At 41.0% G+C, this 25,233-nt stretch overlaps 1 protein-coding gene across 1 annotated transcript in view; it reads right to left on the bottom strand.

The window, feature by feature from the left end:
• Positions 1-25,233, bottom strand: part of cdkal1 (CDK5 regulatory subunit associated protein 1-like 1) — a 157,220-nt gene that overhangs the window by 122,133 nt on the left and 9,854 nt on the right. Inside the window, exons 4-5 of the mRNA XM_079562336.1 lie at positions 18,385-18,469; positions 359-455 (exon numbers count right to left, since the gene is read on the bottom strand). Of these exons, the coding sequence (XP_079418462.1) occupies positions 359-455; positions 18,385-18,469 (182 nt within the window). The remainder of the gene's footprint in view (positions 1-358; positions 456-18,384; positions 18,470-25,233) is intronic.

Raw genomic sequence — 25,233 nt, 5'->3', positions numbered from 1 at the left:
CTATTTATTCTCTCGGACCCACTGTCTTATCTTGAGGCTTATTGTTGAAATACTTTGCACAACTGTGGTTGATTCTCCTCCACTAAAACTTGCACACCAAACTGTGTTCATTTTCGTGGTCTTGTTGGAGTCTCAGAGGGAGCTGTATCGATTGGCCTCACAGCTGGAAGGCTAAGAACAGAACAAATGCAGCAGGCAGGCAGCCAGGTGAATGACAGGTCAAACTGAGCGTGTGTGTATGTGTGAGGCTCGGCTTCAGTCAGCATCAACTAATGGGCACACCTCGACAAAACACAACAGAAAACATCCAATTATCGCGCGTTAGTTGAAATGGCTGAATATTGAAAAAAATGCATACCCCTATGATGCTGAGTCCCTTGAGGTAGTCCATTCTTGGCTGAGCTTGGGGTACACAGCCTGCCACCACCACCTTCTTTTGTTGTTCTTGGGCCTTTCTACAAAAACAGAAGGAGGAGAGAGAATTAGTTTGTTGGCTAAGAGAGATTTGGTGTGTGCAAAACAAAGATCCACCGTCAAAACATTGGAGCACAGTGTTTGACGGCCTAAACACAGAGCACATTAAAGCCACGTTAAGCACACTACAGTCCCATTCTGAAGATGATTTAAAACCAGAGCTGACTGTGGGGAATGTTGAGGCACAGACTGCGTGCATGCGTGTGTCACTCCCCTCTAAGTGCACAGGTCTACGTGAATCTTTGTGTCACCTCCACTTAAGGCCTCAGTGATTTGAGACACTTGGTTAGTCTGACAAAAGCTTTTGGAAGAGCTGCCCACAGTCGACCATGAATCTTTAATCATGAAGGCTCCTGACAGCTGGAGTTATATAGAATACAAGAGGAAGAATGGGAGGAGGAGGAGGGCGAAGAGCAAACTGTCATGTGTGTTAAATGTCCAATTGTGTTTATGTATTTCCACATAACAGAGATGGGATTACAGTGATTTAAGAAAGCTAGAAAGAAAAAGTGGTGGACTCCCTCTATTGGAAAGCAACTGCAAGGAAAACAGGCGGGATAAAAAAAACAAGGGATGAAATAAACTGCATTTCATACATTTGCATATCTTGGATTGAGTTTTTAATTAGCTTTCCAAGGTTCTCTTTTGCTTGCAAGTTGCTGCCATGATTTGCTTTAGTGTAAACCTTATCTGCTGCTTATTTTCTCCTCAGAAGCAAAGAAGATGAACAATATATCACTGCACATTCCCATATGCATCACACACACAAACAATACTTTTTCATTTTGTGTAATAAAAACAAAAGGTATTACAAATTCATTGGCGAAAACTTTCACAATGCTGCATACACCTCTGACTTTAGATCACTGATCAGCCAAGTGAGAAAAGTGAAGTGCGTTTTATCCACACTCCCAGGCGCCAGGCATACAGTAGGCTTACGGCGCACACAGCAGCACAGTAGGGGTGCGTCTGCATAATTCACAGACTCCTGCCAAAAAGCGCCAAACGCTCCTTTAATGCGCCGCTCCCCGCCTACAGACTCTGAGCTGACACAGCGAGTAAGCAGACAAGCGCCTGAGCCGGAGTCGTCTGAGCGCCCCGGGGGAAACGGGCCAATCACGTCGCACATGCTTCCAGGACGGGACGAGATGGGATGGGATTATGCGATGCAGTTGCCGTGGTGATACTTTTGAGGCCGACCACGCACACGCCGCCAGTGACCCGGACCGGAGCAGATGTCCCTCGAGATCGGGGGCAGAGCTTGTATGTGTGTATGTGTGTACAAGCGTGCCTGTTCCTTGGCTTTCTTGGCACCTTGCCCTAAATCTCCCCAGCCCCCTGTCAACTTTGTGTTATGACTCGCCGTAGCCTCCAGACCACGCGTATGTGCCCACTGACAGGGCCCAAACACCCACACGCCTTCCATAGATTCCCGTAGAAGACGGTCCGGGCCTATGCATACATGTATGACCTCGGTGCTGTAAATGTATGGTCGGGAGGGCTGCGCTGTACATACTGGTTTGTAACAGCTCACTGGACACAGCGAATCAGTCAAATGAGAGCAGACTAAATGTCCAACTCAATTGATCAGGCTAAATGGAGGAAGGCCCTTGCTGTGTATATGACATTAAAATAAGCACCGGATCTGACCTATATACAGCCCGTTTTGAACTTTCTCATAACTCAACTTGAATGAAAGAGACTACAGAGATTAGAGCAACCTTTCATGAGCATTAAGTGCATATTTGATGATATACAGTATGAAGTCTATATACTGTATATGACATATTAAAAAGTAAAGAAAAAGTGGACAAACATAAAACTTTAGTTGAGACAAAAGACTCTGGACTTAAAACTCAACAAAACTTAGGGGCCTTGGTGGCTCATCTGGTAGTGTGTGCCACATGAACCACAGAGACCTAGGATCGATAGCAAACTCGGGCTTCATGTCACTCACGTGCCTCTCTCTGCGCTCTGCCTCACTGTCTGCACAAAGAAGAAAAGGGACAACTGCATCTCGTTCATATTTTTGGTCATTTTTTTGTTTGTTTTTATCTATTGGTTTTGGTTATCTTGACCATTTTTATCAGATTAGGCCATTAATTAAAGCACTATGTTTGTTATTTATCCATATAAATGGTGAACTACACAGTATCTTTGTCCATTTTCTCATGTCATTTGTGAGAAAGTGCGGATGCAGGCCGGGGCAATGTGCGCCTCTCCAAGTGTCCTCTCGATGACTTTTCCCGCTGTTGCGCTCCATGTCTATGCGACGAGCTGCATGGAGGAAGTGGATGAGCTCATTAGACTCTCAGAGGTTGCCATATGCTACTTAGCAAACGCAGTGTTCAGCCGATGAGGTCATACTAATAAAGGATAATGCTGTGATGCTGGGAAGTACATACTGATGCATTCTGCCCACCACTTGAGCAGCTACAATGCTACACTAAACAAAGGGAAACTCACAGAACGAATCTATCGAGTTGATTCATTTGATGTTTAAGTGAGTAAAACATGAAAGGCTGGAAAAACAACATGGTTAAGATGAAGAGCTGGAATATTTCAAAATGTGGATGTGCTGCTATATTTGTGGAAACTTTCAATCAAGTCATGATCTGAACATAAGACATTTTGCTGCTCATCTGAATGGCTTCTTGGTGGAAGAGCTGGAGGCATTCCAGTTCAGTCCACAACCAGAAATACCGTACTTTCCGGACGATAAGTTGTACTTTTTTTCATAGTTTTAGCTCTTAGTTCTTGCACATTTGTCTGGCGCACTGGATCTTCACTCGTGCAGCCTGGTCGTCTGCACTCTGCAGAACTCGGAGAAACCTATACAAAGCCACGCAGATTTGTTTTTGGAGGATGTAACAATACAGGTGTAGCGTGTCTATAGCCTTCAGTTTAGCGGTAAGTGACAATGACACACATGCACTCTGTGTTCAGATGCGCGAGTACACACATGACTGGGACCTAGCTTAAATATTAAGAAATACAGGGCCTGATCTTGTGTCTCAAAACACAGACGATAGCGTGACATTTTGCGCTCAGTAGGAGCGCACTATATGATCTTGCCACTCCAGACTTGGCGCATTTAAGTGGGTGGAGGCACACATTTTCCTCCAACCAAATAGACTCCGCGGCCGGTAGACGGGTTGTGGGGGAGTGGGGGGTGAACATGTGCATTTGTTTTTTTCCGCGTTCACAACAAGCGAGGGTCGATCCGTGCCACAGCGGAGGCTGTAGCTCTTCTACTCTCGAGATATGAACATTGTTTAGCTCACGATGGGGTAAATCAAGTTTTTAGTCTGTCCTGTGAGAGCCTACGGCTTAAGAAAGAACGCAAGGCAGCGCAATGTAAACAAGGAAATGAATGTCACCTCCTCTTGTGACGCCCCCTCACAAGTGGCGGAGGCGAATAGCGCAAATAGCTCCACCACTCGGAAAATAATTCGCCAAGAGCCTGCGCCCCTCCGGCGCCACCACAAGATCTGGCCCATAGACTCAAACGTGCACAGTCACTTTTGTATGGTTCATATCGTCAGATTTTTGTGGCACGGTGCATTGTTACACCCCTAGTAAATGCATCAACAAATTGTCAGGTTCATTTGTGGATCTTTTCCACTGTGAATCTATCTAATATCTCAGTTTTTAAACTTTACTAGGAGTTTTGCAGCCAAAAGTATGAAAATGACCAATAGACTTACTTCTAAGGAGTAAAATTACAAAATGCTGTTTTTGTAAAGCATGTCCTTTCTTTGGTTTGTCCCGTCTCTTTGTCTGTGAGCAAGTCACATCTGCATTCCAGCAGCTGTTTCCGGCTGAGTTGACAATGAGCCAGCCAATCATACTCCTGACCTCCCAGCATTAGCAGGAGCACCCAGGGCCAAGGTTAAGTACCCATCAAGCTTCAGTAATTAAGACGTGGTTAAAGCTGTGAGGTGTGTCCAGGATACACCAAAATGAGACTGCTTCTATTTTGACTTCAATAATCTTCATTTGGCACTGCTGTTTGTAGTTTTGTATTGATTTAGTACTTCCACCATGTCTTTACTCAACTGAAACATGAGCAGTTATTTGTACTTAAACTGCATTAGGAACCAGTCATGCACAGAGCGCGTCACATTAAAATAAATAATAACATTAATAGCATTTGCATTACAGAAAATCAGTTTTATACTGTAGATACTTTTACATTTACAGAAAGACTGTGGACACGGATGTCTCTAGTGCCCGATATTTGAGCTGAACTGTTTTCTTCTTTATTTCCGTTATTACTACTACGTTGTATTGTAGGTGTTTGGTGATGTATTCTAACAATGGCAGCTGAGAACAAACCTTCAGACCTGATTGACAGAAAGAGCTGCAATGTAATAAAAATACTGGTATCTCCGCAGTGAATAAACCGTGGAGAAGTTTATGAAAACCTCTCTCAAACAACAAATACATAAAACGGAGAACTCTGTGTCTAGGGATCGAACTGCAGACAGGCTAAACAAAATGAATAGAGGTAATGTACATTGGGCTGTGGGCCTGAGGAGCTGCCGCAGACAGGAGAGGAGTGAGTGACAGCAAACTGTCAAAAGAACATCTTTATGAAAAGGATAAAAAAAATAGGCATTGAGCCGACGGAGCGTCAAACAGATCGGAGCCGGGATAAAAGGGGGAGGAACACAATCCAGAATACAACCCCAGTGAGTCTCCAGGTACCAGCACTCCCCCATGCCCATCACAGCTTTTCACTCTCTGCTTTGGAGCAGCTCTCAGTTTATCAAGCAATGTGACAGCTCACCACCGAACAGTTACCGCACAGCTCCATTCAAACTTATTGAACGGTTGCAACCTCAGCATGATTTAGAAAACATCGAGAAGAAATAGATACAAACATAATATCCAGTCGTCCCCTTTGGCAAATCTCATCTTGGCTATATTGAATGTAGATTATATAGGACCCACAATAACCTAACCCCCACCAGAGGAAATAACCGGGGAATTTATTCAGATGGAACACCTCCAATGGTGGCACTTTGAAAAAGAAATGAAAGAAAATAGACAGATGTCCGAAGCAAAGTCCCTAAATGATTGAGGAATAAGAAAGATTTAAAGCCACACATTTCGCTGAGGCAGTTCACTCGGTCCAATAAACAGGAAAATGCACGTTGTAGAGAACCCACAAAATAAGCTTAATAAAGGCATTCATGTAAGAGTCCGTGTTTTACAGGATACAGGCAATCTGTTGACCAATCAATACACCTATAACACGGTTAGTTTATGACTAGTTCACACTGCCGCAGGGTATATCAAAGATAGGATGTGGTCCAATTATCAACACGGGCCTTGTAAAGTAAGTCCGAGGAAATTCCAGGTTTTCACATTACTGCCTTTTTAAAACAAACGCGGCACATTCCTCCCCCATCGACCTGAACTGGATGACATATGTCTTGTAAAAAGAGCTCAATGTGTGATGAATATTGCATCGCTGTAAATGAGTTATATTTACCGCTTGAATGATGAACAGGATGAATGTGCGTTTGAAAAACATAACGTGCAAATTCAGAACAACAAAAGGGCCCCACAAATGCAGAGAAGTGCACAATGTTTACAAAAAGCATTAAAGATGTGCAAGCAGAAAATTGTACCGTCTAGACCTCAAAGCGGGTCTCTTGAGTCACATTTCCAATGTAAAGAAAAAATTTGTGCAAGGCTAGCTGCTATGGGGCAGTGGGATGGGAACACCTAGATGAGCTGACTTGGCTTATTGGGAAATTCATAAGACAGTATATGTTTATGTTTTAGGAGCAAGACATCCTTATATGTGATGAAAAAGGTAATGGGGTTGGTGAAAAAGGCTAAAGATAAAGTTGTTTTCTTGTGTGGCAACTTTAAGCCGAAAGTTAAAAGGGCACAAGTGGCCATTTATCATGCGGAGCCAGCACCACTCGCTGGGAGACTTTTCACCTCCATGGGAATCAATCTGAAAATGTGCGAATATGTTTGGCCCGGCATGTTCGCATGTGTTCAGAGGAGAGCAGGAGGAAAGCCTTTCAGAGAGGTGAAAAGCCGTCCGTGGTTGAATGAGTTCACTCCGAATTAGTCCAAGCATAAACAATCATAATTGGTTTCAAGGTCATAAATTATTACGAGCAACGGTTCAGAAAGAGAAATGCCACGGGCTCAACGACCTGGAATCATCAACAATCTTCGGGTATTATTGCTTTTATTTCTGGCTCACTAAAAGACAAAATAATTACACACATTCAATGAAAGAGTTTCAGGAAACAATCTCGCAATACACAATAAATTTACATTTGAGACATGAGCATTAAAAACAAACATTTTTGCTGCTGTATTCAAAACTTTTACAGAATATTTAACAAAGCACAATGTATCCAATAATACAGACCCTTGTCTAACCAGAGAGCTTTTAGTCAAAATGGTTCCATGTACTGCAGTAGCCCCAACAAAACACATCCTTCCCATCATTACCCACACCTTATCTGGGCCGGGAACTGGCACAAAGAATATTAGTGATAAAAACATATTGGTGATTCTTTATTGGTGGATTATAAATTGTTCTCTGCAGATATTTAGCATAAACAGACTTGTTTTGCACAGAAACCAGTGGGCGGTCGATCCTTTAACCTTACATGTGAAACAGATATGTGAGCACACATACAGTATGCGCATTAAGGGACTAGGCGGACTATAGTAGTCTCATTATGGAGCACCAAAGTCTAAGCATCTATTCAGGCTGTTAATTTCCCTGCTGATGTCTCCCTCCACACACGCCTGGAGTGGCTCCTCAGTGGCTTATCAGTCCCCGCTAAAGGCCTCCTCATTTAACCACATGCCTTATTTAGAATAAATAAGAATTCTGTTAAAAGCCAAGGATGCAGCTTTCACAAAGCTGCTTGTCTGATTAAATTGCTGTGCAGAACTCTTTGCCACCACTTGCTCTGTAAAAATTAATTTATGGCATGTTTAAAAAGGATTTTACTCTGAACATGTACTACTCTCCATTGAGTTCACACCAATTAAAAGGAGGGCTCAAGGCTGGGTTCATTACATTTGACGATGCAAGGTGGGTGAATTGTTGAAAGACAAAAAGATTGTGCAAAATGAGAAGATTTTAAAAGGATGCTTGCCTTGTTAGAACAATCCTGAATCCTGCAGATGAATACACTTAGGGCTCGTCCACATTCATCCCCCTGCTTAACTCATGACAATAAAATATATTCAATAAAGATTCATGCATTATATGTATGGAATCATTTTATACATAGAAATATGTATAACATCCTATTACTGATAGAAATATGCACCATCAATTCTACATACACTGCAGCAACCAGTCATACAAGGAACACGGCACATTTAGATAAAGAATAGCATTAATAACATTTACATATTATGCCATCAGGCTGGCAACAAATGTACTTTGGTCTTGTTTCCTGGTTATAAATGCTTTCCATTTCCAGACAGCTGATTTATTCTCTTCCTAACGCTATTTGTCAGTGCGGCACATATAGGATGCACCGCGGTACCTCGCAGCAGTGACATCCACATAGCACAATTTAATCACAAGTCAGAGCTAAAGTGCACTCAAATATGTATCCTATATACCACATGTGGCCTGCTCCCCTCGGCTGTATTCTCCCACTGCATTTGGCGCTCTGTCCGTTTGTTCGCTGCACCTCGGAGGTTAAGGACTGCCTGGGGTCCGCCGAGCCCACGACCCCACGCCTCACGCGAGCTGGCATCTCGCAGTGTATGTTCCCGCGCATCCATCACTCTTACACATACACGTACCTATGGCCAAGTTATAGGCCTTGGGCTTGTGTCACTCCAAATAGTGTTTGGTGAAATTGCTTCCTGGCAAGATGGCAGTGACCCGTCCATCTTCTGCTTGGGTATAAATAGAAGTAAGCTGCTCAAATTAATGCCTTGATGCCAACGTTAACAAGGCTAGTCATGCAGTAGATGTGATTAAATTAGCTGACAGCCTATAGAAAGTGAACAATGTAATTAAAAAGCTGAAACTGTTTCACTTTCTTTTCAAACTTGACCATCTTCATTTTCAGCTGCAAATCCAGTTCACCGCACGCGTCGCTTATTTCCCCTCAGGGTTGAAGCATAAGGCAGGCAAAGGTCAGAAGTTCTTACTGTCATCTTGCATGACTTAATGTATATCAAACTTGTCCATATACTTCATATCATATAGGACCAAGGGATCACATGTGTTTGAGAGGGGTTTCAAAAGAGTGTGGATACGTTCATCAGTGTGTATGTCTTACAGGAAACTTTAATTCGTTGTCACTCGCGCCCCTGAAGGTGAATGAAGAATGAACTTGCTTATTCAGAGATGGAATGTCATCTTTTATAACTTGCAGCTAGTATTATGTATCTCAGTAGCTCAGAAATTTCCAGGTCAGTGCTTGTCAAGCCGACACCAACTGAAAAAGCCTCTGGGATCGTCAGCCTCGAAAACAAGATCGCAGCTCAGTAGGGAAATGCCAAAAGCTTACAGGTGCCTCCCTACACAACATAAACACACTTTTCTGTGCGCTTGACCTTTATTAATAAATAATCAGGCGGAGTAAAACAGCCTGCTCAAATCGACATTAAAAGCTTTTGACTCTCGCCGAAAATGCTTTGTGTAATTTGTGTGTGTATTACAGTTGTTGCCAGTGTGATTGTCTATTGGTCAACAGATCCAGGAAGCTCGTGTTTCGGCGGCACAGGGTTGGTTCAGGCTCAAATCCCACTGAGTGTAACTAAAGACACTTGATAGGAACACAGCAGGTGGTACGCTGCCGCTTCCACACAAACGCACCTGCCACCTGAGGCTGCGGTCTCTCCGGCTTTTGCACAGAATTACACAGAAATGAGCGTGCTTATTTACTTCAAAAAAACAGTGTCAGGGAGCCAGGCAGTCGACAAAATGGGAACAGTTAGAGTGGTGTTCGATTGTCATTTGAACAGAGCTGAAACCAGCCAGAACAATTTTGGTAACACCGAATTGTGATTTTTCTGACAAGTTTAGCACTGCAATTAGATTTCATGCAATTACATGTACAACTTGCTTTTATGCTTCTTTTAAATCAAGTTTTAGTGCACATTTCAGACATCCAAGATCATTGATGTCGCATGATAGAAGCATGCTACAAATATCACATACATAGCAGATATTCTCTGCATGTTTAGTTTATTTGATTTATTTGACAGTGGCCATGTACAGGAGCATTCATCAAAAAGTGTGAAAAGATTTAGATCAAACTTAACCTCTTGGAGCTTATGTTCGCAGTCCCTGAGACAAACAGAGGGCACACGGCTAAACAACCGGTCTAACACATATCAAGTCAACATAGTAACGGAAAGTTTATTATATTACATGGTATTTGGCTGTTTTATTGCACACAAAAAAAAGAAAAAGAAAAAAAGTCCATACTCCTTAGACTTCTCACACTAAGTACGCAAAGGTTCTGCTTATTACAAAATTTACAACAGATTAATAAATGGACTAAAGTAGGGATGCACCGATCCGATATTGGTATCAGAGCCAATAATGGGGGGAAAACGATATTGGTTGTCGGCTACAACAGAACAGAAACCAGTTTTGACTCTCAACGCCTTAACACCTAAATATAAGTGAATATGGGTATGATGTATATCATTTTGAATAAGGAATTCAATTACTGAGTTAGTTTCCATGTGCAAATGTATTTTTGATCGGCGCGCACAATACTCGGCGCGCACAAGCTTTAGCATCAGTATGCTAAAGCTAGAAGGAGCATGCTAATGCTAACAACAACTAAAAACTAATCAAGGCAGGTTCAGAAACTAAAATAGAAATGACTTAAGTAGCCCAATAAAATAAAATAAGCCACTGTTGAAGGCAAGTGTTTGTATTTTACTTTAAGAAATAACTGATCTCACATATGTGTAATGATCAGATCACTTCATGAAAGCTTGTCACATGCTCAAGGATATTTACTGTAGAAAAGTCCAGTGATCCTTCTTTAATGTTTATCCATTAGTTTGTCAATAGATATAATTGATAATTGATCTGTAACATCATGACAAGAAAATATGACTTTATTGACCTTAAAATGGAGAAAAGAGTCAATTCATTTTTTCACTCAGAGAAAGACACTTTTAAGAAAGTCTCTTGGTATCGGTAAATATCAGATATTGGCAGATACTCAAACCCCAGTATTGGTATCAAAAAGGCTGGACTGGTGCATCTCGACTGAACCCATCTCAAGATCTTCAGAGTGACCTAGTTGGAGGTTTTTAATCTACTCTGGGTGTTTTAAGGTAATGGAGACACACATGGGACAGCAGCACCCGGCCCAGGAATTGAACTTGAGACTTCTTGCAGAGAGACGAGAGGGCCTGTGTGGCGCTAGTTGAAAGTAAAAGAGGCAAAGGCAGAGCGGGTGGGGCAGCAGGTGTCGCGTGTGTGCTCTGTACTGTGCGTGTATTTTTTGGACCGGTTCAGGTGAACAGAAGGTCAGTGCAGTGGCGGCTATATGCCATCTGTCACAGCAGCTACATCTGACAGTGACATTTCCCCAACAACTGGGGAAAAATGTCATGTCTCCCAGCCCCAAATCCAGCGCAGTTCAAAACCTCCACTTATTCATTTCACTCTATATTCACTAATTTGATGAGCGTCAGCTAAAAGCGAAAATGCTGAAGGGTATTTTTAAAGGCACGTGAACGTGGTGCAAATTAGGAGCGGTCTTGTGGGTCATGGGGAGGCTAAATATGTCAAGAAAAGACTTGTTTTAAATCACATAAAACAGCATAATGGCAGAACTGTGACTTATTTAGGACTAGAAATACATACTTTAGCTGGAAAAAGTACACCATGACTGCATTCAATCAAAAGTAGTTTACTGACATCTTTTTACCCAGGGGATGGAGGTATGGCTGCATAGGATGTGCAAGAATAAGGGGCCCCAAACATTAAATAGGTGGAAAATGAAGGAAGAACAGCAGGAAGGAAGTCACTGGAGTGTCTGGGTGCGAAAGTGGGTATGTGATGGAGAATGATAGCCAGACACGTGTAATTGTGTGACCATGTGAAAGCCTGTCATCACCTGCTGTGAGAAAAACTACTGGCTGGAAATAGTCCAAGCCCCCGAAAACCTATCAAATAGCTTCTTCCTCACCTCCACAAAACCCGCTACCCAAAATGAGCACGCTGAAAATAACTCCGCTCAATTAAAGTGGAAAAGAAATGGCCCGGGCTGTGGACTTCTGCAAATGTGCCACTTCTAATGATACCCTCATCCACAATAGGTTGCATTCACGTGACATTTTAACATTCGAAAAGAGTTTAATACTGATGTGGAGGATGGACCAGAATGGTACAATTTGCTTAACTATCAAAATGCAGATGTTCAGAACTGATTTATGGTTAATATTTCTCTAATAACTGGGTCAATCCACAGCAAAGACTTACTAATTTTATAATTTAGTATTAAAAATGGCATTATACTTTATTCACATAGGCACTTCTCGTTACTTAAAAGAACTTCAGGACAGATTGTGGACTGAATAGCCAACAGTCCAACTTATGTGGATTTTCTGTTAAGCTTTCTTTCATAATCAGAAAGAAATCTGAGCTGTCTCGCCCCCCCTGTCCTCCATCTGACATCCTGACATCAATTTCTAACGCTGTGAACAAGTCAGTCAATTGATGTTGCTGCAATTTTTTATATCTGTTGAAGAAACTAAAGTGTGCTCGACCTGCGCGAGCGAAATAAAACATCCAGACAGATCATTACAGCAAATTCTCGCAGCATTTGTGGCCCTTAGACACTGATGAGGACATATTGCCTCTCCCCGAATCTCCCAATCTGATCTATCAATCTCTGGTTTCACCTCCACACTGCCGTACAATAACAGACGAGTAATTCATCACAGGCTGGACAGAGCATGACCTGCGAACTCCTTGGTGCCCTCTGCCCTGCTCAATAAGACCTGACCAAGGGGTTGTTGCAGATTTATCAAACAACATAATGAGTATCATAGCAGCTGTCAAGTACTAATGTGAAGTCCCAAATGTAATATACGAACCAAACCAAAAAAAAGGCTAAATCAGCTTTCCAGAGGTTCAACTATATTCACAGCTGCCACAACGGTGTTAGCATAGTGTGACTGTTGGTGTGTTCCTCTGTTCATCATCACAACATCAAGATAACAAAACGTAATTGTGAGATTTTGATGAAATTTTTTGGAAAAGGTCAGTAATGGACCACCACAGGAACTATTAGTTTTTGCAGTGGAGTCGACTGAGTGGATCAATGAGTAGAGATAGAGATAGAGATATTATAGCGGTGGCCACATAGATACTATCTCCGGCCACAGGGGTCAGTAAATGGAGAAAATGCTTCTTTCAGTTTTGATCTATGTATTTTGAGTGTGTTTGCTGCTACCGTATAGATAGAACATTTGTGGAAAAATAGATAAACCATTAGTGCGTATCTTTTGTCATCAGATAAATTGAACTTATTCGACAACAATCAGGTCATCACAGATAAGACCGTTTTTTTTGAAGCCACATGAAGTAAAGAAAGTCCCACTGCAAAATACAAAATTTAGATGTAACATCCAGGCAACTTGAAAAGTGTCAGGTTGAAAGTGATCTTTTCTATCTTCTTTCCTATATGAACTTGGTCCCTTTGGCTTAACTCGCGCACAATCTGGGATCAGTCAAAAGGCTGGAGAACAGCGGGGTGCCTTAAGAGCACAGACTTCTGAAAAGGATGAAGGCCTGGAGTTGTTTGTGATTGCTGTAAAGGAAGATCTCAGAAGGGGTATCGACAGAACCGCAGTCTGGGACCAAGCAGCACACATGCAGGTATAGAAAAGGGTTTCCTCGTTACAAAAATACATATAAATACATATTAACTATCAGAGAATTAACGGCATGGCAGGTAATTAGGCCAATTTCCTCAGAAGCTGGATTTACCCATTAACTTTACATCACATTACACAAGTCCTTCTGATCCCTGTTTTACGAATTACCTTATTAGAGAAATGAGCTTAAAACAATTAAGACTTACTGCACTTTCAGCTTTCCCCTAATGATTAGGACCTTTTCTTGTACAGCATTGGAGCCGACTTGATAAAGTTTGCTTAAAAGAGAGCTTTAATGGAGGGTTGTATTTTTCTTTTATTTGCTGTTGAAGGCCGCATGATATTGAAATCAATCCTTGAAGAAAATAATAAACTGGAAATACTGGAAATTAATGTCTTTTGTCTCTCATAAGTGAATATTTATTATGTTATTAATGTTCTTCTGTACTCTGTAGTTGAAGTGTAGACCGTTTCGCCTCACATCCAAAAGGCTTCTTCAGCAACACAAAAGTTTTAGCTCAGCCCTTAAAGAGCCCTCAGTCTGTGGATATCTTAAACGGTCCTTCACAAAAGCACAAAGGGCAAGAGGACTAAAAGAACAGAACAGACAAGCTTCAGAGCCCAGAAGAAAATTAGTTTCTTTGCCCTATGTAGCTGGGGTCTCAGAGAATCTTTAGACAAGGCAGAATCCCATCGTACCACAAGCCAGTTAACACACTGAGACAAAAATGTGTTCACCCTAAAGACTAAACCCAGAGTCACAAACAGAGCAATGTGGTTGATTCTACTCAATGCAAAGAAAAGGAATGCACTATATTGGAGAAACCAAACAACAGCTACATAAGAGGATTTATCAACATCGCAGGGAAAGCACAAGCTGCCCTCAGTCTGCTGTTCAGCTCCACCTCAAAGCCACCAACCACTTCTTTGAGGACAGGGAGGGTAAAATGTTTAGCTAAAGAGAAATGTTGTTTTGAAAGAGGAGTCAAAGAAGCTATTTCTTCTAACTCCATGAACAGGAGGTTTGAGATTTCATCTGTCCCCTCTTTACAGCAGCCCTCTGCGGCCAAGAAAGTAGCCGTTAGTAGAGGGGAAGCCAAGCTAAACCTCCCAATGGTCTATATCTAGTTTGCGGGCTGAGATAAAACTTTAGTGTCACTGACGAAGCCTTTTGGATGAGAGGTGAAACATTCTACACTTCAACTACAGTGTACAGATGATGACTCAAGAACCTTAATTGAAGATGGACAACTCCTGTACGACTGAGAGCCTACACAGACATATATTAAGAATGGTTAAAATATCAGCATGGAAAGTCAATATGCGATAAAATGTTCCATTTTGTGGCTTAAGGCCAGTAGTAATGTGATTGTGCATACCACGTCTTTCAAGAATGCAGATTAGCAGGGATGATTCAATAAAATCAGCATTTTCAGAGAAGGATCAACATACATGAGAGGGTTCATACATGACCCGCTCATGTCCCCATGTCAAGTCGTGTGTTTGTGTCTATCTGGAAGGATTTGGTCTGTACCCTAAAATGTAGGCTAATGCCCTGGAGAAGTGACAGATTAAATGCCAATCTCTGGATTGCACCGAAAGCAGCCTGAGGGAGCAGTGTGTGTCCGGTCGGCTAAAAATCCAGGACTTAGACTGAAGCACTAGCTCAACACACAAACATAACCGAGGGCCTCAGCAGAGAACTTAAAAGGTCACTGCAATTTCACTGAATACCTGAAAGTCCAGGGGCATAAAATTAATTCCGCTTTTAAAGTTTTAGCAGATGAAAAATTGCGTTTGCCATGAGTTAAATCTGCTATACACTAATTATTGACCTACATATTGGTGACGAGCATTTCCATCGCCCTATTACCGCCTCCTTTATAAGTGAGTTTAGCCTACTTATCGAGCCAACAAATGATTACATAGAGTAGATCGTTAAAAGGTACGGAACCAAAAAGGATTGCTACTGTGCTTTTGCCAGGTATTTGGTATAATGTAAAACACATCTTTATCACCATCTTACACTTTGTTTGTTAGAAGATGCCATATTGATCTAAAAAGCTGGAACAAAAAAAATCCAGTAGTTTTTGGGGTGACTGGTTCCTTAATGTAAAGCGCTTCGAGTGCCTAAAGCAGGGAGAAGGGCGCTATATAAATGTGACCAATTACCATGTGACGTTTTTTTTCGCTTTGCGATCCTCCGAGTGAGCTAAAATAAGCCCTGTCCTCTCCCCCTCTAACCTTGCTCCCCATTGCTGCACAGCTGTTTCGATAAAGAGAAAAAAAAACATCTCAGAGCACTGCCACGCTCGGCTAATGCGGCTGTAATCACTCATGTGGGAGCTGTCGGCACGATTCTAATAGCCACCGACGAAGATCCAAAGATTACTCCAAGATGCGCTAGCGGCTCTAAACATTGCCTTCAGGTATGTTTTTGATGGGAGACCAATATTGTAACAAAGTAAATCTTGCATTATACATCCCTCTTGAAGACACTACACCTGTTCTCTAGTTGTGAAACAACATTTGATTTGTCCTCCTCTAGTATATCGTAAACTCAGACATGTCTGATAACAACACTGTACATTTAATTATAAAGCATTTGCTTAAATTTCATTAACTTCCAGGTTTCCAGCATTTCTGTGAAAGTCACCCTGAAAAGTGACCCGGCAAGTTGTGAAAAGTGTTTATAAACTCGTCCCTGTGAAGAAATGGGACGATAGAAATATGCAAGGAATTTCGGAAAGAGTTTTAATAAAATATCTCTATTCTTTGTTTAAAAAAAAATCAGGAATAGGGCCTTTAAGGTTCTACTTATACTACATTTTAAGAAAATATTTGTTTTGGTGCATGGTGGGTCCTGAGACAACACAACAGCAAGTTAGGTAGTCACATTCTGTCACAAATGAATAGTAACAAAAGGTATTTTTACTGTAATAAACAACATTATCATTGAGTTGTATGATTTTAGACAATGAATAATGTATGTACCGTTAAGTAATGTTCATTTAGCATAGTTAATCAAGTACTGGTATCTAAAGAAAAGTGTGCTTTCTTCCAAAGTAAAGTTAAGCTTTCTTTTTTATTATTCTCTTTAAGCCACACCAGCGTCCTTCAGCCTGAGGCCAGAATAGAAATGCACACATCTGCCACAACCGTGCAGCACACGCCCCGCAAATACACCCTGGACCTCTTCCAAGGGTTCATTCTGTTGGTTCTGTGTCCCCTTTCAATTAACATTAATGATTTTTTTTATTTCTCATGGTTAGATCATGAATATTAAATTCATATTGAAATGAATGTAAATATAATATGGGAATTGGTGTATTTTGAAAACAGCGCACAACCGCGTTCTCGTTAAGCCCACGTTCCCTTGATCATTCAAATTACTGGAGACAGCCAAGTGAAGAAGTCTTGCGCACACACAAATATGCGGCTTACAAACAGAGTGCGGTTTAATTACATGCTGTTGAGCAACTGTTTCTTTAATGCCTTCAGCGTTCATTGATTTGAGAGGTCTCTGACAGTAAATTACGCTATGGATTTGGACATTTCAAAGACACGCATATGCACATCCAAATATCCATGCTAATGTACTTTTTAGCATTCAAAGACTGTGCTATTAGTGGTTCAGTACAATGCAGAGCAAGAGAGGCTTTACCCATGTCTTAAAAGAGCTTCACAATCTAAACAAAATGTTGACTTTAGGCAATTATTAAGAGCAGTATGTCCTCTAAAAACAGCAAAATACTTAAGTCTCTATCAGTCTTACTAATACATGTCTTTATATAACATTCATAACACATCGGTAACGCTTTATATTAAAGGTGTGCTTGTTAAGAATTAATAAGGTATTAATAAACATTAATAATTTGCTTGTAAAGTTTTAACACACTGCTTATTACACTTTAATCTTTTAACGTACTAATAGGCTATTAATAATGCGCTTATTCATAGCCAACCCTTAACCTAACACTAACCTTAACCCTTACCCTAAAATGATTGCTAATGCTTATTAATACTTAATCTAAAGCGATACGAAAACATCCACTATGAATGTATTCTTGATTTGAAAACACAAATCGTAAGTCTAATTGCGATCACAAAAGGTATTGGTATGCTGCCCTGGCTCCATTAGTGGCAGCAAGACAGACTATACCCAAGTCTGCGCCATGCAATAAAGTACTGCGGAAATAGTAGTGTCATAGAAAACCCATTTAAAACTTCTCTGGCACCAAAATAGCACATTTAAACGGGAAACTTTTAGATTTTATTGTCATGGATTTTGATGGATGCCCCTAGAACTGCTTGGGCATACAGTGAATTAATGGCTGCCGATAATATGCTGGAAAGCGCAGGCTATTTTCTGCTTACACGCAGGAAACGGTGTGGCCCAACTGTCTGTGTAACAAGCCCCTGAATCTCCTGTTCCTCCTCCCAGTAGTCGCGCGTGTCCCACACATATGGCAGGGATGCAAAGTGCAGCCCCACTTCTCCACAAGTAATAAAGCATCCTTCCACTGTGAAGCCCCAAGCCCCTGTTTATCTCCAACTCATTTACAAAGGCACAGTTGGGTTCATGTGCGCTCTGTGTGTGCATGCTAGCTAGTGGCATATTTACCCACATAAGCCACAGTCACCCGGGACAATTCACTTTGACTTGAATTAATTTCCATCACACAAGACGCACACTAATTCACGCTATTGAAGCCACTACCTAAAATGCATCTAGTTTGGAAAGCTCATACTCACACTTATTGTTGCGTGTGTAAGTTATGCAGTAAGAACGGGAAATTTAAGACAAAGAATATAAACGCACCTTTCACCTTTCAAATAAGTGATGACCTATATCTCCGATTACAGTATATTGATGCTGATATAATATAATCTCGTAGAAAAGGCAAAGTTCAAACTCGTATGAGAGGATACGTACAGCATGCAGGGAGTATTTTTGGACAAGCATTCCCACCAAGACTAAGCTTCTCCGGTCACTAAAAAGGCTTGGACAGACCTAAAACTGTTGGAAATGGTTCTTACTTGATGGAGTTTCGGAAGTGATCCTCCGCAGGGTTTTTCACTGTACAACTGTTGAGCACCCACAAGTCTGCTTCTGCGGCATCATCTGCAGAAACAGGGAAGAGATTTTTTTTAACATATCAGTAAGTGTTGAGCGCATCAGACATATCAGACACTATTTTTGCTAAAACATAATTAACACACATTCACATTCCTTTTTGGACACTGGCAGGAAGTGACATGGGTAAACATATTTAGCTGTTGCTGTGCCAGCCAATGAGAAATGAGTGAGTCAGAATTCTAAGGAACTATCAATCTACGTCACTGACAAAATAAAATGTAAATGAAAATAGCTTTTCCCCAACATTTCTTCATTAAAATGACACTTCACTGAAGAAAAACAATGATTGATACTTATCACAGATATTATCCTTCAAACTCAGTCACTTGGAACTAAAGCACATGTGTCAAACTCAACGTTCGCGGGCCAGTTGCGGCCCAAGAGATGATTTAATATGGCCCTTTGTAGAGCATTCGTATGTCAAAAAAAGTATGTCTAGCCCATTCATGTACGGAGTTATGGATTTTTAAAGAAATAACCAGAATGCTCACTCCAGGTATAGGGGGCAGCTTAAATTTAAAAAAACACAGGAAAGAATTCCACACAGTCCAGCAGAGGGCACTGACATACAAAGAGATCAGGATTTAAACAGCATATTAAAGCCATGTGACCAATAGTAGCTTACGGCCATCGAGTGTGAAGTGATAATGACTTAATGCAGCACTTTGAGAAACATGTGACACACGCTGATAAAGCACAATAAGTGTAAGCCATTTTTATTTATTAGGCCACAGTCCTTTACAATATATGCGGCCCGCACCGCGCCGTGGGGATGAATTTCGGCCCACGACCCAAACGAGTTCGACACCCCTGAACTAAAAAATTGAAACGGTCATGTGAACTTAAAGCATATTTCAAAGACCAAGAAAGTATCAATATATACATTCATTCATTGTATGACATTAACTGCACACAAATGTCTGTTAAACACCAGGTTCAGCGCCAAAAATAATCAAAACCAGCACAATTTCACTTTTTCAAGTTTTGAAAAAAATCTCAATTATCACATGTTCAGCAAATTGAGCTGAGCACATTTCTGGATGGAACATTACGTGAAGCAGAAAAAGAACATGTTAAACTGTTTGTGTGCACAGTGAGGAGTCCCACCCGGGAATTCCATGAGTTTCGAGCCCTGGGCCTCTGACTGCTGCAGGATGTGTTACTGTGAAGGCTAGAGCAGTGGGAACTTTCCAGTGCAATGTTTCTGTCTCAAATCAGGTGTTACTCTGAGTCAGCTTTCATACCGCCATAAATTCCAAGCTTGCTTTGGGAAATCTCTTGAGAATTTGCATAACATTTGCATGGGAAAGTTGCCACAGCCAATACAAAAAGAGCCGTTTGGTTAATGTTTGCATATTATAGCCATGAGGCAATTTCAAAACTGTAAAGTACAAAAAAAAACTGCTGAACTCTGATCTGTAGTTATCTGTTGAATAAAAGGTAAAAAAAAAAGTACATGGTGTACAACCCAAGTAGCTGGGAATGCGCGCATGTGAAAGCATGCTACGGGGCAAAAATATTCCAGCAATGAGACTTACTAAAGGAAATGTTGGATAAATATCACATTACATTTTTTCTGACAAACACTGCAAAAAGATTTGGGATTTGTTTTGTAAAATAAAGATTCACGTCACAATTCACATTTAACATATTTAGTATTTAAGCAAAAACTGCCCATGTCTTTCATTCCTTTAGGATTTGCGACCACACTGATTTTCAAGTGTGGTTTATCTTGAAGTCCTACAAAAAAGAAATGTCAAAAACTAGGGCCTTGATAAGAAAAACACAAGACATGTAGCGGCACGGCAGCATCAACAGTTGACTCTATAGGTTCAACTTTGAATTCAGGCCATGTCCAGAGCATTACAGAGGCATCATCTGGAGCTCTGTGGTGTGTGTGTGTGTGTGTACACAAAGGTCATACATAACACATTTCAATCGCAGCCACCCCCAACAAAGACGGGGGTTACAGGGGAGCAGGTGCACGCTCCAAATAAGTATGAGCGGAGAGATGGACCAAAAAGCATTTGGAGAGAGTGAGGATCAGAGAGTGGCAACAGGCGTGTATTAGAAAAGGAGAGAGGAGATTAAAAGAATAGGTTAGGAAGAGGGACAGTCCTAGAAGTGAAGCATTGAGATGAGTCTATTGAAACTAAGAGGTGATGGCGAAGCCCAAGTGGGAGTAGAAGATCAAAAAAGAGGGAAAAAAACTGTAGGGGGAATGGTGCAAAAATAGTCTCAAGAAATGAAAAAACATGAAAGAGGTTTTTGTATAGAATAAGTATCCAGCACTACCCTGCCTTTTATAAAATAGCCCAAACAGCAAACAAACCATGCGCTGTTTGATTGCGCCTGCTCCAATTGTATAAATATTTTATTACAGAAACACATTGGAATGCATTATTGTTGCTTTATTTACACATTACAGCTGCCTCCTGCCCACAGGTGTGTGCGGCCCCCCACAGAGGATGGAGATGAGGCTCAGCTGCAGGGTCCGACGCAGCGCAAACTCAAAAACAATAACAAGCAGAAAGGGAATAAAATCATTCCCCCCCGATCCCCAGGTAGCCACGTACACAGCTGTATACAGATGTGCAACCTAAAGTGAAAACTATGCATTGCAAACCGTTTTTACTGTAAATAGGTCAAAGGGTTGCCCTTTGTTTGGAAGAAGGGCTTATTTCGACCAACAAAGTGAAGGCGCATTTCCCAAAGAAGTGTACTCATTAAGAATGTATATGGCTTGTTCAGTACTTGGAAACAGGATTGTTAAGTTGTTTTTTCTTTTCTTTTCTTTATAGAATGAAATGAAAAGAAAAGAAAATGACTGAGTGAGAAAGATTCACAGTTATCATCAAACTCACTTGTAAATAGCCCTCTAATTTGGCATATTTAAAACTTCTTTATCATACTAGCCTAAACACCTGCAGTTATCTTGACTTCACTGTGATTTGTTGGACCAAGCCAGTACAACAATAGATAACTTTTATCTAGTAAAATCCTGTCTTTTCAAAGCATGTTGCCTTTGTTTGATGTGCGTCTTATAGCGGTGATTGAAGTTGGAAAGGGTCTGTTGTCTTTGGTCCATCAAATGAAACGGCCTCGGCAGACAGAGCTTCCTCTGTGTACACTCTGCAGCAGTGGGATGGTGAGAACGTGCAGACAGCGGTCGGCTGAAGGGTCAGTATGATGCTCTTGGTGCTTTTCACACACACGGACTCGTGACCCACTTTAAATCACAGAGGAGTGATGGTGTGCGCATTTAACATGGAGTAATCCTTGATTGGTTGTGATCGTGTAGATGCGTTTCAATCTGAGACACTAGAATGGTTCAGAACATTTAAAGACACAAAAAAAGCTACAAAGCTGCAAACAAAGAGGACCTTTTAGGCCGGAGATCCTGTGCACTTGACTGAGCAAACAAGCCCAGCGTGGTCACATATGTATACTGGAGGGCGGGGATCTATGGCACGGACCCAAAATTCAGGAATCATTCTCATGAAGAGAGAATAAAAATCCATCAATAAGAGTTAATCTATTCAACAGAAATTATTGCTAAGACTGCAAATCAATACATTTCTTTTGGGTTTGAGCTATTGCAGGCACTTTTAGCAGGATGTAAAATAAAAACTTAGACACTACTCAACAGTAAACAAACAATGCTGCCAAAAAGTGAAAACACAATCTTATAAATAACATGAAGTATGGAGGAGTTTTTAGAAGGTGCAACAGATGGCACACACTCGGAGCACACCTACAGATACAGTGCCATTTGACTCATTTGGCTGCAATGATTTCATATACAAAGTAAAATGCATCAATTAATCATAAAAAACACCAAACATGAAATCCGCCTTTGCCAAGGAAACAACAGAAAACAAGGGGATGTTAACAAAAGCTCAACACCTATAGCCAGAGACAAATGACTTTTGTTACACAGCTCCAAGTATTGGGATAATGGGTGAATTTAACGGGCAGAGGCATGCGCTGAAATAACAAGAGAGCACAAAAGAAAAGCAGCATTAGAAGATTAAGTGGGTACATCTAAGTGAAAAATAGCAAGCAACCTCAGCTGAAAGTAGAACAGCAATGATAAATGTCATGAGACAGGCCAACAACTAATTTGGATGGCAAAAGTTCCCCCTTTCCACTGGGCAGGAAACAATATGTCTTTCTTATATCTGATCGTAAAGACGCAGTAGGTGCACCTGGGCCCATACAGAGGTCCTTCTTCAAACTAAAAATAGAAAGAAAGCAAATGCATCAAAACATGGAGTGCTTGCAATTGTGCCTTTGTGCTAAAAACAATAATGCGTAATTACAGTTGTTTGGTCTCCATAATAAACAAAATATACTTCATTTTGTAATCACAGTCTTTATTTCATCTACAAAAACAAAAATCAATCTGACTCTAACGTAAATTGAGATGAAGCTGGCTTTGGCTACAGTATGGAAAAATGTACAACATAGTAATTATAACCATCTGGCAGCGGGCCCCTGTGATTTAGAGTGTAGTTTAATGGGCTACATACCGGCAGAGCAGAGAAGCCAGGCTTAGGTGGATTTTTTGCCATTACATCCTCACCTTACAGAGATAGGATGATTTGAAGCCTCGGGTTCATGAAGTAACAGTGAAAACCATTATGATAATGAGACTGGGCATAAAAGGATATTTCACACAGCACGAGATGGATTATTAGAGCAAAGTCATGCTCAACTCAATGAAGGACATAAAGTAACAGAGTGGAACGTCTGCAGAATTTAGGCCTTTCAAAAAAGGTAGGACTGAGAATTACCTGAAAGTAAAATACAACTATTTCACTTTATATTACAGACTTTGCCATTGAGGAAAGAGGAAATAAAAGGCTTTGGGACTTCAGAGCCTAAAAATTCTTAAAAACCAAGGCATGCCCAGAACAAAACGCAAAACCAGTGTAAAGAAACATAGCTTTAAGAAGAACTTGTTTACCTAAATCCTTTTCGTGGTCCCTCTGGGTGTAATACAAGTGTTAATGGGATGATTGGGGTGATTGGGGTTGATTTCATCTCCCCCCCGGTGTCTCTGGCCAAAAAAACACAATTGCAACTTTCCCTGCTCCGACCCGGAGGCACAATACACACTGATGGAATCATGAAGAAGAAGCTAACAGCTAACTGCGGGCTAGCATCACTTAAACAGCATTTACTGCCGAGTTTCAGTGAAAAACATTATCTCCATTGTGTCTCTCTCCCTTAGCTTTTTCTGTCAGCGTAGTATTTACTCTCACGGACATTTAATGAGTAAAAATTTGCAACATGCTACGACACCTGCAGTGACGCTTATGGCCTCTAGAGGCATGAGTCACTTAGTTCTGCCTTAAAGGCACTATACTTGATTTGTTTTCACGCAGTGGATAACATTTTGTTTTGTCCTCCTTTAGTGCATCGTAAACTCAGACATTTGTGGGAAAAACACTGTCCATCTAATTGCAAAGCATTTGTATCAATTTTATGAACTCTCAGGCGAGTTTTCCAGCATTTCTGTGAACCTGAAAAGTGACCCTGCAAGTTGTGAAATGTGCTTATGAACCTGTCCCCGTGAAGAATGGGGATATTACAAATATGTTAGGGATGAGTTTGGACACAACTAACATATTAATTCAGTATTAATAAATCGGGTATAAGGCCTTTAATGTACAAGTCTGACCCAACCACAACTCAGGAACATAAACTACAAATTCAAATTATTTTATCTCTTAATATAGCTGCTTAGGATAGCTTTATTATTAATGTGAGTTTATTGTGAATACTGTCCAGCCTCCCTGAGAAAGAGACACGTTGGTGCTGAAAAAAGACCAACTGTCAAACATAATGCACACCGCAGTGACACACCACAGTCAGTTCCCCATTTCACAACAATAACAGACCAAGCAAATATTGACACACCATTTCCTTGACATTACAAATGTGATTATATTTGCTGTTTGCCCTGGGAGATGGCAGTTTATATTCAATGAGGTGTGCCCTGCCGGTTTGTGTGTGTGCACGTGTGCAAATTCAGGTGAAAACACTCGGCTCTTTAAAGGCGCGCATGAAACACAACAGCAGGTGCAGTCAATGCGTTTGAATTTCTTTAGTGCATGAACTACAGCGCCGACACACGAGTGCATTGACTTTTTAACCAACACTTTCATAACATTTACTGTACTCTTCACCCTCCACCAGCGCCCGTTGGAAATCCGAGGCTGACAAATGAGAGGTGACAGTTTAGGTGGGTCCTGCCGAAGGCGTGTGCAGCCACTGGGTCCTCAGACTCGCTGCCGGATTCGATTCCCAACAAAGTAATTTGCTCAATGTCAGGCGTCTCTCACACACTTTTTCTGTTATCCACTGTCAAATACACAAAGACTGAAAAGTATGTGTCAATGCAGTGCGCTCATGTCTATGTTGTTGATAGTTGCCATAGTGATCGATAAGAAAAGCATGTACTCCCATTGTGAATGTGATCACTGTTGCTACTTTAGAGATATTTTTAATTTATTGTAGTAATACATAGAAATTGGAGTAAATGGGAATGGTAATATGACAGAAAAGAAATCAATAGAGAGCTATTGACAATATTGACACACAGAGTGGACACTGCTTTTTGTCTTAAAGGCACATATTGAAAAAAGCTTTAGACATTTGAACTGGGACAATAAAACGTTTCCTTTTGAGATTGATGTATGTTAATAGAATTATGCATCTATACCCCCATGTTGTGGATCTTA

Source organism: Gobius niger, assembly GCF_951799975.1.
Source record: "Gobius niger genome assembly, chromosome: 8".
Taxonomy (NCBI): Eukaryota; Metazoa; Chordata; class Actinopteri; order Gobiiformes; family Gobiidae; genus Gobius; species Gobius niger.
This window is presented reverse-complemented; position numbering and strand designations above follow the sequence as displayed.